Here is a 12,230-nt window from a genome sequence, read left to right on the forward strand (position 1 = left end):
ACCATGCCAGCTCCTCCTCTGCCTCCGCCCCCTCCCTCCGCACCCCCGCTGCCCGGGATGTCGTCCCCCACGGTGGTTTTCAACTCAGGATTAGCAGGTAAGAGCGCAGCACACCGAGGTCCTCGTGTGAGCAGTCCTCCTCTCTCCGGTCTCCAGGGTTAGAGCCCCTCTTCCACGCGCCGGGTCTTTCGCGTGCCGCATCTCCTCTTAGCGTGGGAGGACCCTGTGCACTTAGGCGGTACAGGGAAATTGCGTCCGAGCCCTGTCCTCCGCTGCGCTGGTCACTCCACCACCGAGAGGTTCTGGACACTCCCCCGTCTTGCACCTTGCCGTGGCCCCACCTGCAGAGGGGAAGTGACAGGCTTCCTGTCCCAGTCAGTACCGTCGGTGGGTGTGCAGTGCGCGTGGCTTGCAGCCACCCTGGGGAGCGGTGCACGGCCCACCAGGGACCTTGCCGAAAAGCAAAGGCCTTTATCCGTGGCCTTCCTCGACACCAGTGTGGTCAGAGTGCCAGGTAGGCACAGACGCTCGGTGCGTCTGGCTAGGACAGGGGAGGGACCTTCGTGTGTGGTTATTGACCCGGGCTTCCAGGCGCGCCTTGTGAGCGTCTGACAGCAGCAGATGCTTAGGTGGACGCGCTGCCAAGGGCAGGAACCCCCCGTGACGGCCTTCCAGACAGTCCACGCGCCTCCCTGCCTCACCCGAAGTGAGAAGGAGGCCGCAAGTGGGGGAGAGCTGCTCTAACCCTTGCCATACTAAGTTCTTATTTTGCACTCTCAGAAGCGGACTTGCACGCTTCGGTGTGACGCTCGAAGCCCTTTCCCAGCCGAGGGGCATTGCGGGGCGCGGCGCTTGTCTCGGGCGCTGTCTCTCCGCTGCGGTCTCTCCGGGCTCTCTTACTTTGCACGCGGCTGCACCCCTGAGGCCGCGGTTGTCAGAGCTTTTGCCCTGGAGTCGCAGGGACCGACTTAGCTGTGGAGATGTCCTGGTCCGCACCCCTTCCGGTTCCAGCCCGCCCTCGGGCCGACTCATCCTAGGGACGGGCGCCCTTTAGCACATCTGAAAGCTCCCCAGAACAGATGCATTCTGCCCAGATTTCTGGAAAACTGACAAGGACCCAAATAAAAGGCCTCTTTAAGGTGATGTTCATCGTAAGTTTCTGCCCTGCAAGGCCTTCCCGCCTTCCACTTGCTTTGAGAACTTTTCTTACTTCTGAGAGAAAAGTTGCAGGAGAGTCGTCGTGGAACCATTGGTCGTGGAATGTGAATGAACAAACCTAACGAGCCCTGGGAGCTCTCCCCCTGCCCCCGGCTCTCCTCCGTCCCGAGCGCAGGAGCCGCAGCTGCGGTGTGCGTGGCCGGCTGTCCTCCTGGTGGGCCGGCTGTCCTCCTGGCCGGCTGTCCTCCTGGCCCTCCAGGAGCGCGCACGGTGAGATGTGCCCGCCGCGCCCTCGCGGGGAGCTGCTTCCTGTCTCCCCCGCAGAAGCTAACATGTGCCTCCGTATCTGCTTCCGTTCACCTGAGCTCCAACTCAGGACTCAGAGCCACCCTGGTGGGGACCGGCGTGCCGGAAGCTGAGGCCCGCAGGCTAGGGCTTCCTCCTTGAGGGTGCGTCCTGTCCGGCTCATTGCTTTTTTTCTTTCTTCCACCGGGGTTCTTGTGACTACTTAACGTCTAAAGCTTGTTGATTCTCATGACTGCCTCCAAGATGAAGGGGTCACATCCGTGCTTGGCTGGTAACTGATGGCTTTAGGCTCGCCATGTTTGGAGTCTTCCCTGCGGTGTGGAATGCAATTTGGAAGATAGTAGATGAGCTGAAAAAACTCCTCTTCTGTAGTCCCACACGTGTCCATTAAATGATTATAAGACACGTCTTGTCTTAGAAGATGTGAGAATTCCAACATCCTTGTGATAGCTTGAGATCAGGCATTTTCTTTCCTTTTATTTGGTACCGGGAATTGAACCCATGACCTTGTGCTTGCCAGGCAGGCACTGTGCCGCTGAGCTACATCTCCAGCTAGGTCAGGAGTTTTCTGCAAGGCCTTTAATGGCAGTACTACTTGTCCTTAATTTGGCTTTCGGTACTTAGTGATGGAAGCTGGTTTTATGAGATGCTTTCTTTCTCCTTCCTTCCCATTCCCCATCCTTCCTTTTCTTTCCCTACCCCTCATGCCCCAAGAGGCCACATGGAATCAAGTAAAATTCCCAGAAGAATCAAAAGCCTGAGCTGATAGATCCATGACCCTCGAGAAGTCAGAGTCCCATGACGTTATGGGGTTCTGGATCCATAAGTAACAGAATCTCTTATCTCTAGTGGGCAAAGAGCAAGTATATTCTGTGATAGGAGGAAATGCCCATAGTTTATTTCTAGAAGACGGGGTGCCTTTTTTTTTGTACTTTATAAAGAAAATATTAGTAGCGTGAAATATGCATTTGAAGCAAAGGCCTTCTCCCTCACACCAGTGCTAGGTGGATCTGGCTTCTTTTCCCAGGGTAGGTCACTAGGGACCCTGGCAGCTGTGTCCTGGGCTGTTGACTTGGGAAGTTGTGTTTGGGTCCTGTCAGTGAGGACCTTCACTGGTCAGTGAGCCCTTGAACCTTCGCTGGTTGTTTTCTGTTGAGAAATTGTTTAAGCCCTATGGGATTCTTCACCAGGGTTGACTATGACTATTTGGAACCAGTACAATGAAATACATTTTTTCTTTCCCCCTTCTAAACAGGATTAAAAAAATAAAAAGGTAAAGTGGATCTTCAAGGCAGGCCTGACGGACGTGAGCTTCTCGCTCTGTGCTGCCTTCTGAAATGTGTCCAAGAAGCATGGAATTCTTTGCTGAGTGCGTGGACCGCTGAGGCGCTTGACTCTAACCATATCTAATTTTTTTCTCTGTTCTTTCTGCTTCCACAAAAGACGGGCCAATCAAGCTTTTCTGTAGGTTGCCCCTCACCGAGTGTGTTGAGTATTTGCCGTGTGTTCGTGTGGTCACGTTGTGCCTTGACGTCTTCCCACTCCATCCCACTTGGCTCCATCGCATTTTGACAGTGTGTTGTCTGTGCAGTCGGGTGTTGGCTGTTACTCAGGCGTGCCCAGGTTTTCGTGGGACCTGCAGAAGGGGGTCAGCGTACAGGCAGGCACCCTGGGTTCAGAGACCGTAGTCCCTGTCCTTGAAGGAAGGAATGTGCTTTTTTTCTGTTTACTCTTCATACTTGGATCTAAGGCTTCACGTCTAAAAGGATTTTAAATTTATTTTAAGGAAACCGGGAAAACAGTTGCGTGGTGCCGTTTCCCAGAGCCCCCGAGGGGTCCTGGCTTTCCGGTGGAGCGCCACCCTGTGGAGACTCCCTCCAGCCGAGCCTGGGCGTGCAGTGTGTGTCCCCGCCAGCCCACCGGCCTTCCCGTGCTTCCCGCCCCGCACGCCGTCAGGAGAACTCTTCCCGAGGAGAGCTTTCCCGCCTGCGTTCGCACCTAGTGTCCCGGCGGAGGGATAGCTGCGGGGGAGAACTTGCAGTCAGTCCTGAGCCTGCAGAGCCCGCGGAGGGGAGGCAGGATGCAGATGGCATCGGCCGGGGTCCCGCCGCGTGAGAGGCCCCCGCAGCCGCCCCCTCCCACTGTCCTGCGCATTGCCAAGGCGGCAGGCAGGACTAGGCAGGTCCCTTCCTTCGCCCCAGCAAGGACGTCGCTTTTCCTGCGTAGCACAGACACAGCAAGGCTGCACTGGGCGGGAGCCTGACTCGGTCTGGGGATGGCAGCAGCTGTGTCTCGCTGTGTTCCTGCATGCTCTTGTGTGGCGTTATCAGATGACATTCCTGTTTCTCTGGCCTGTAACTCTGGAGGAATGAGAGGCACCATCTGTCTTAGCGTTTCAGTAACTTCCACAGAGGCGGGCTGGCGGGCAGGACGCAGGTGGGTGTTGCTTTTATTTCGCTCCGAGCTGAAGGGCTGTTTCTTCTCCCTCCCTTGCTGATGGCGAATAGTGGGCCGTGTGGTACAGACGGGTGAAAGTGAGTGTGGGTAGCTAAACGGTTTGGAACAACTTCTTTATGGGGTGAGAACACAGAGAATTTGAAATGACGTAACCTTTGTTAGCCCTTCCTGAAAGTGAGAGGAGCTGGCGGTCCTGTAGGCTCCTGAGACATGGCGCTCTCTGTTAACAGGTTCCCGATGTTTTCAGTGGGTTCATTGACACCTCCCAGGGGAACACAGCTGATTCTTGGGGACCACTTGCTTTCTAAGAAGGAAGCAGGGACTGCGAGCATTCCTGAGAAGCAATCCAACTTCTTGATTCCGTAGCACCCCTTCTATCTTTATCACTCTCTGATAAGAACATTCATGACCCTTAGTCTATTTGAAAGTACTTAGCAGCCAGTATAATCTCTGTTTTTGAAGTCACCTGCAGGAGTGCGTTGCCCTGGCTGAACAGTTACTTTCTTGATGCCACTTTCCTGGTGATTTAGACAGACCCTGTCTGCAATCGCCGATCATTTGTTAAGGTTTATTTGTAAATGTGCTCTAAATTAAGAATTTGGGCCACCAACATTTGATGCTATTTGGCGTCTGTGCTGCCTCAACATTAGTTACAAGTTTTTGCTCTCCAATGTTTTGTCGTAAGTGTCGTGTCAGTACGGGAACTATAAAGGAGCAATCCAGTTGCCTGAATAAAAATCAAACAAAACCCCTGGCCCTGAGCTTTCAGCATGAACGTGTGTCAGTGCACCAGATGAGGACCTCGGTGGCTCTGGCCGAGTCTGTATGGACATAGTCTACTGAGATCCGCCTGCGTGCCTCTTGCCCGCCTTCCTCCAGTGTTAAAGTGTCACCTGCAAGGACTGTCGTCTGATGCTCTTGAGGGCTGTGGTGTCTTAGAGGGATCTTAATCTCGTTCTCTTCGGTATCTTTAGCTGTGAAAATTAAAAAGCCAATCAAGACGAAGTTCAGAATGCCGGTGTTTAACTGGGTTGCTCTAAAGCCCAATCAGATCAATGGCACAGTCTTCAATGAAATTGATGACGAGCGGATTCTGGAGGTATCGTTCCCAGGGCTCCGAACTGGGTGGTCAGTCTATCTGTGCAGCAGCGCCAAAGTGGGTGCTCCATTAGGTTTCACTAACAGTGTTTTAAGTACCAAATAAACAGATTTATACCTTCAGAGAGTAAAAGTGGACACTGTTTTATAAGGCAGATGTAAAACTGTTTAGAAGGTTACGATGGAAGAGTGTTGGGGATCTTCAGCATGTGCCACAAAATATGTGTCTGACGGTCTCATCATTTGTAAAAGGACATGAGGGCCTTTTTTACAACTTCGGTGAAGGACTCAGTTCACTTGCTGCCTTGTTTAGCAGATAGTTTAGGATGGCAGCTGTCTGCACGGCTGATTATTGGCGGCGATTGCCTTGGTTGGTTGAATCAGTAGTGTACTTTGGACATTCCCTTTGGTCTGTTTTTAAGTGCAATACAGTTTGTAATGTCATCCCTCTCCACCCTAGGATTTAAACGTGGACGAATTTGAGGAGATATTCAAGACCAAAGCCCAAGGTCCTGCCATTGATCTTTCCTCAAGCAAGCAGAAGATGACACAGAAAGGCTCAAACAAAGTGACACTGCTAGAGGCAAACAGGGCCAAGAATCTTGCCATAACTTTAAGGAAAGCTGGAAAGACCGCTGATGAGATCTGTAAAGCTATTCATGTGTAAGTGCAGGGAATTCTGGAGAATTATATTGCCGTTAGATAGCAGAAATAGTGTAATAGTGGGGTGAGATGTGAGCTGTAAGATGACACTCATCCTTCAGAGAGTCCCTTTGTTACACGTGTGCCATTTCAGAATTGGATGAGATGCCGGCGCTAAAGAGGCGGACTGCACGTTCCTGCTGTAGGGCTGTGTTGGAAGGAGTCATTAATCATTGTGGAAGAATAACATCTGGACTGTGACATCATTTGTTGTCCTGTTCGCTCTCTTACACAGCCGTACAGCAGTGCTTACATAAAAGGAAAGTTGGGCTGAGAGAGTGGCAGATACTAAGAAAAAGGAGGAATTTCAGTTCTCTCTGGAGTATGTGGATTTTATCCAGATTTATTGGACACAAATTTGATGGCATTTGTGGAATGATGTAGCTCAGTGCCAGATGCAAATATGATACAGATGCATATTTTAATTCGTAACAGTAGGAATGTGAATACTGCTGCTCTTAGTATTTCCAGGACATTTTAAACAAAGTTCATTTTGTTTTTAAATTCTTGATCTCCAAAGAAGGCATTGGTTTTATTTCTCAATTAAAAGAATCTTTCTCCTGTTTTTGTGGACCTGGTAATAAGGTGTTATTAAATGTTTTAAAAAGTACTTTTTGTAAATTAGCATTTTGTTAGAGACGCATTCAGAAATTCGTGCCCCTAAGAGATCCTTTGCTCTGAGGCTGTCTTTGGCCAGGCTCATAATCTAATAGGACAGCGCCTCCTACTGTTCATTCTGACCGTATATTGAACCCTGAGAAGCATTCTGGTTTTTAGCAAGTTCCCGACAGGGGCATAATTCATATATGTCCCTGGAGCTGTCCCCAAACCCTAAGGTAATAGCACCGGAAACCGAAGGGTGCCGCTGCAGTAGGGCACAGGTTTTCCCGAAGGGCCAGTCAGGTTCCCGCTGCGTGGTCAGGACCTGGTGCCGGGGCGGAGGCTCTCAGGAGGGCTGTAGGAGTCAGTCTTGTTGACTGGGCAGCAGCTGCGCTGGGCGGGATGGGAGTGGTCGGAGCGCAGGTTTTCTAACACCGACTTACACTGCCCCCAGGTTTGACCTGAAGACGCTGCCTGTGGACTTCGTAGAGTGCTTGATGAGGTTCCTGCCCACTGAGAACGAGGTGAAAGTCCTGCGGCTCTATGAGCGGGAAAGGAAGCCCCTGGAGAACCTGTCGGACGAAGACAGGTTCATGATGCAGTTCAGCAAGGTCGAGAGGCTCATGCAGAAGATGACCATCATGGCCTTCATCGGGAACTTCGCCGAGAGCGTTCAGATGCTGACTCCTGTGAGTGGCCGGCTCTGGCAGGGCGGGGTCCAAAGACACATCGCTCCCGGAATCGCAGTCAGTGTCATGGGCCCTAAAGATGGCTTCGGAGAACCTCCTAGATTATATTTGTATTTCCTCTATCCTTTTCACATTGCGTCTGCAAAGTAAATTGAAAACTTGTGAATTTTCTTATTCCCTTGCTGTTCTCCCAAGAAAAGGCCATTTTCTCTGTGTGCAGATGTCCTCTGTATTTCCAAAGATGCTTCTGTACAGAGGACAAGGAAAACCATTTTCTTGAGCTTGGATGCTGCCTGAAGTCAGTAGTCCCCCGGCTGGGTTGGCTTGACTGAAAACGTGCCTTTTATTTCTGAAATCCGGCCCTTATATTCAGCGAGCACGGCTGCATGCTTTCACTGGAAGCGTTGAGCTCGGCAGTTCCCTTGGAAGTTTGTTGTAGGAGGCGGTGCTGATGTACAAGCATTAGCACGTCACCTGCCCTTTCTGCTGTTACTCTGCTGAGCATTGCAGTTTGTTTGCAGTTCTAAGTCAGCTTGTTGGTTACTGCCTAGGTCAGCGGCAGTCTGCGTAATCGAACGTGTGTGTCCGGCGCGGGTCCCGGCACCTCCGGAGGGCGCCGTCCCTGCCCCTCCGTGGCCCTGCTTTCTTCGGCAGCTCCGTTGAAAGCACACGTGGTGTTGTATGGGGTGAGGAACTGTGGCCAGGTGACTGAGCTCGGCCCAAGAGGTTGTTCAGTCCTGCCTCAGCCGTGGTGGTTTGCGATGGGCTCGGGCTCTGCTCCTCTTCCTGGCTCTCGGAGAGTGTAGAGAGGAGCTGGCATGTGACCCTGAGGTTACCTAAGGCGAGGTTGGGTATCAGTTCATTATGCTCGGGAAGATAAAATCTCACCTCTCTCCGTTAAGAGAGGGTCTGAATGCAGCCCTGTTATTCTTAATTAGCTTTTTAGTTTCTAACTAGTTTCCATTTTTAACATGTCTTTTTCCCCCTCTTCCTTCCTTTGATTGGAATCTAGCAACTGCATGCAATTATAGCAGCATCTGTCTCTATAAAGTCGTCCCAGAAACTCAAGAAGATTCTGGAGGTAAGCGAGACCTTCCCGTGCGTGGAGAGCTGAGTCAGCTGCCTTCCACACTGGGGGCCACCGTCCTGATGGGCTTCTCTCTCTTTCAGATCATCCTGGCTCTTGGAAACTATATGAATAGCAGTAAACGAGGAGCTGTTTATGGATTTAAACTTCAGAGTTTAGATCTGGTGAGTGAACAGGAAGGCATTGGAGGGCCGGGGATATAGCTCAGCGGCATAAGTGCTTGCCTGGCAAGCCTGAGGTCATGAGTTCGATTCCTGGTTCAAAAAAAAAGGCATTGGAGAACTCTGTGGACGAACGACAGCAGCAGAGATTAAGTCCTGGAGCAGGAGAGTGGGCCGTTGGGGTGCAGGGGGCAGTTTTATTGAAGATTCTCTAGAGCAATTGGAGTAAATTTCTGGAGCACCCTTGGATTGTAAGGATTTAACACCTTAGAAGTACTCAGACCCTTTCCCCTGTATTTTTCTTTCTAGGACTTTTTCCTCAGGTATCCGAATTGTGAATGTTGTATTTATTTATGATTACAAATAATTAGTAATTTAGAAGCCCAGTGTTTCGGGAAATGCTTATGTTGGAACTATAGTTAATACGGTGACCTAGCCCATGCTGGTGGCCCACACCTATAATCCCAGCACTCCCGAGGCTGAGGCAGGAGATCACCTGCGAGTACAAGGCCAGTCTGGGGTACATGCTGAGTTCAGGGCCTGCCTGAAGTACATACCGACACCTTGTCTCAAAAAAACCAAAAAACAGCCCCACAAACAAAAGTAATGAGCTATTGTCTAAATACTGGTAGAATACTTGTGTTTTCAGAGAAATGGATAATTTTTTTGTTTTTTTTTTGAGAAATGGATAATTTTGTGTTTAAAAGAGAAAGCAAAATCTAAATTACAGGTGCAGTCTAATGTCAGCTAAATAAAGTGTGTAGGAGAAGAGACGGGATGGAACTGGTGTGAGGTGCTCGCCCGAGCGTTCACCCGAGCGTCCCTCGGGCGGTGCGCGTGTTCCTGGGCCGTCCCGCGTGCGTCGGCAGGTGTCGTTTGAACCAATCCATTCTTCTGGTGAATAAATTTGATAGAATTATTGTTTTTATATTTCCTGTTAACAAAATTAATGAAAAAATATTCAATTTTTGGTCATCCTGTATTTAAATAATTGGACTTTGAAGTGGTTAATAGACGGGATAGAATTAGGGAATTTTTTTGATACTTTTTTTGTTTCCTTTTTTAGGGGCTTTTTAAATTGACTTTTTGATTAACTTTATTGGTACATTTTAGATACACATAATAATCACATTTGTTACAGGGAATTTGTTATAGGGAATTTGAACCTGTAGGTCATATATCTTGATTCTCTTTTATTTCCCATTTCCCTACCCTCCCTTCAATCCTTTTCCTCTTCTTATTTACAAAAGCTTTGTTCTCATTTTTTCCTTCTTTTCACATTTTTTCTTTTCTCTTTCCTTTCCTCTTTCCCTCCCTAGTCCCCCTCCCCATTTGAACATTTTCTTTCCATTTTACAATATCTATTATACATTTTGGCCCTTACTTACACTTTTGGTTTCTCACACCAGAGAAACAATGTGATACTTATACATGTATGTCCAGTTTATTTTACTTAAGAGTCTCTAGCCGGGCGTGGTGGCGCATGCCTGTAATCCCAGCACTCTGTAGGCTGAGGCAAGAGGATCTTTGTGAGTTTGAGGCCAGCCTGGGCTATGCAAGTGAGTTCAAGGCCAGCCTGAACTGCATAGTGAGACCCTCTCTGTCAAAAACAAAAAACAAAAAACAAAAACACAGATGTTGTTCTCCAAGTGTATCTATTTACCTAGAGATGTCTCAAGTTTAACCTTTTTATGGCTGAGTAGTACTCCATTGTATTTTTTTTAAATATATAAAACCACACCTTTATCCATTCACCAGTTGATGGGCATTTGGGCTGTTTCCAAGATCTGGCTATTACAAACTGTGCTACCTTAAACATGGGTGTGCATATATCACTGTGGTATGGTGCTTTTAATTCTTTCAGGAAGATATCAAGAAGAATAGCTTGGTCCAGTGGAACCTCTAGTCCTAGTTGATTGAGGAATCTGATTTCCATAGTGGTTGCACCAGTCTACACTCCCACCAGCTGTAGAGAAGGGATCCTTTTTCCCCACAGCCCTGCCAGCATTTGTTATGGGTTGAGTTCTTGATGATAGCCATGCTTTCTGGGGTGAGGTGAAATCTCAGCATTGTTTTAATTTGCATCCCTTGAATGAGCAGAGATGTGGGACATTTTTTCATATATTTATTTGCTGTCTGTATTTCTTCATCTGAGAAGTCTCTGTTCATCTCAGATGCCCCATTTTGGGTCTTTAAATGGGAGAAGTCTGATTTTTTTGAGTTCTTTATATATTCTAGATATTAGTCCTTTGTCTGAGGAATAACTGGCAAAAAATTTTTCCCACTCTGTGGGTTGTGTCTTTCACGCTGGTTGTGGTTTCTTCCGCTGTATTAAAATTTTTTTCCTGCCCGAACAAAGGTAACCTCTTCTTCAGTCACTCGACCTGTGTGAACAGGACATGCATCCTCACTCTTGCACCTAACCCAGGCCTCCTTTTGTTTTCAGCTCTTAGATACAAAGTCCACAGACCGGAAGCAGACGCTGCTGCACTATATATCAAATGTTGTAAAAGAAAAATATCACCAAGTGTCCCTATTTTATAATGAGCTTCATTATGTGGAAAAAGCTGCTGCAGGTACATGATTTCAGCTATTAGTACTCCTCTCCAATATTTAGTGCTTTCATGTGTGAGAGGACTGTTCCCTGCTTACGCAAACACCCCTCAGAACCCCTGTGAAGGGCAGGACCCGGAAGTCAGAAGCTCTGAGCTGGAGTGCATGGCGACAGCGCTGCCCCTCCCAGCCGCAGCTGTGCCGGGCGCGGCGGATCTCCACGTGCTCGCTGTGAAGATCCAGGCCCTCGACTGTGCGCCTTCCCCGTCCATTCGCTGCCCTTTTGTTCTGTTGCCATTTATGAGACAGGAAGATCTCAATTACCCCCACCAAACCCTTCCGGTTTGATTTTTTGCTATCCTACTTGCTCGGTTGTGGCAGATGTACGGAGCTTTGGACAGCTTCCTCGGGAGGCGTGGGGTGCGTCTGCTATGGGCAGTGGCCATGCTGCAGGTGGGAAGATTCCCGCTGAGCCATTCTGCAGGGGGACAGGGCAAAGTGGAAAGTTGTCCAAGGTTCCTCTGTGTCCCAGCAATCTGTACAACTAAAATCCAGCAGACAGAGTGCCGCCCCCTGCTGGAAAGTCCCAGAAATGCAGGTGTCTAAAGGGACTAGACAGTGGAAGATCCTGTGCTTGTCACAGACATTTCTGAGCCGATGGGCCCGCCCCAGGCTGCTTCCTGGGAGGGAGTGAATAGCTGTGTGTAGCACTGATTGGATTTCATCACTGTTGCCTGAGCTCCCTTCTCTGCCATCTACCAGCTGTGCAACCCAGGGCGGGTCCAGAATCTCCCTGTGCTGCTTTTCTTCATTGGCAAAATGGGTTCATAGTGCGACAAGTTAGTGTGTGTGGAGAATTCACTGTAGTGCCCAGTAGCTGTACTTTCTGCTTTATTCCTGTTAAAGGGTCTTTGCTCTGAAGCCTGGGAACTAGGTCCGGGGGCTCCAGGTAGACCTGAGGCTCAGAGCCTGGCTTAGCAGCCAGCTGCACTGTGGCTCCGGCCCTGGATGGTCCCTGAGACTTTGCTTTCCCTGCGCCAGTCTCTCTGGAGAACGTGCTGCTGGACGTCAAAGAGCTGCAGCGGGGCATGGACTTGACCAAGCGGGAGTACACCATGCACGACCACAACGTGCTGCTGAGGGACTTCCTCCTGCACAGCGAGGGGAAGCTGAAGAAGCTGCAGGACGACGCCAGGATCGCGCAGGTAGCTGGGCAAGTGCTGCTTCTCTCCCGCGGAAGTCAGGTTCTTACGTGGTCAGTGGTTATTGCAGGGTGCCTTTCTGGTGTTTTCCTTGGAAGCTCCTTGCCATGCTCACTGTGTCCTCCCTCCCTCCCTCCCTCCCTCCCTGCGTGCAGTACTTGGTCACGTCCACCGAGGGGATCCGTGCGCACGTGTAGCGCATCTTAACCCTGTCTCC

At 49.7% G+C, this 12,230-nt stretch overlaps 1 protein-coding gene across 1 annotated transcript in view; it reads left to right on the plus strand.

The window, feature by feature from the left end:
- Positions 1–12,230, plus strand: part of Fmnl2 (formin-like 2) — a 151,195-nt gene that overhangs the window by 127,737 nt on the left and 11,228 nt on the right. Inside the window, exons 16-23 of the mRNA XM_013517443.1 lie at positions 7–97; positions 4,896–5,020; positions 5,480–5,682; positions 6,776–7,010; positions 8,023–8,091; positions 8,181–8,261; positions 10,705–10,834; positions 11,853–12,016. Coding sequence (XP_013372897.1) covers positions 7–97; positions 4,896–5,020; positions 5,480–5,682; positions 6,776–7,010; positions 8,023–8,091; positions 8,181–8,261; positions 10,705–10,834; positions 11,853–12,016 — 1,098 coding nt within the window. The remainder of the gene's footprint in view (positions 1–6; positions 98–4,895; positions 5,021–5,479; positions 5,683–6,775; positions 7,011–8,022; positions 8,092–8,180; positions 8,262–10,704; positions 10,835–11,852; positions 12,017–12,230) is intronic.

This window comes from Chinchilla lanigera, unplaced genomic scaffold, assembly GCF_000276665.1.
Source record: "Chinchilla lanigera isolate Chin_1 unplaced genomic scaffold, ChiLan1.0 scaffold00039, whole genome shotgun sequence".
Classification (NCBI taxonomy): Eukaryota; Metazoa; Chordata; class Mammalia; order Rodentia; family Chinchillidae; genus Chinchilla; species Chinchilla lanigera.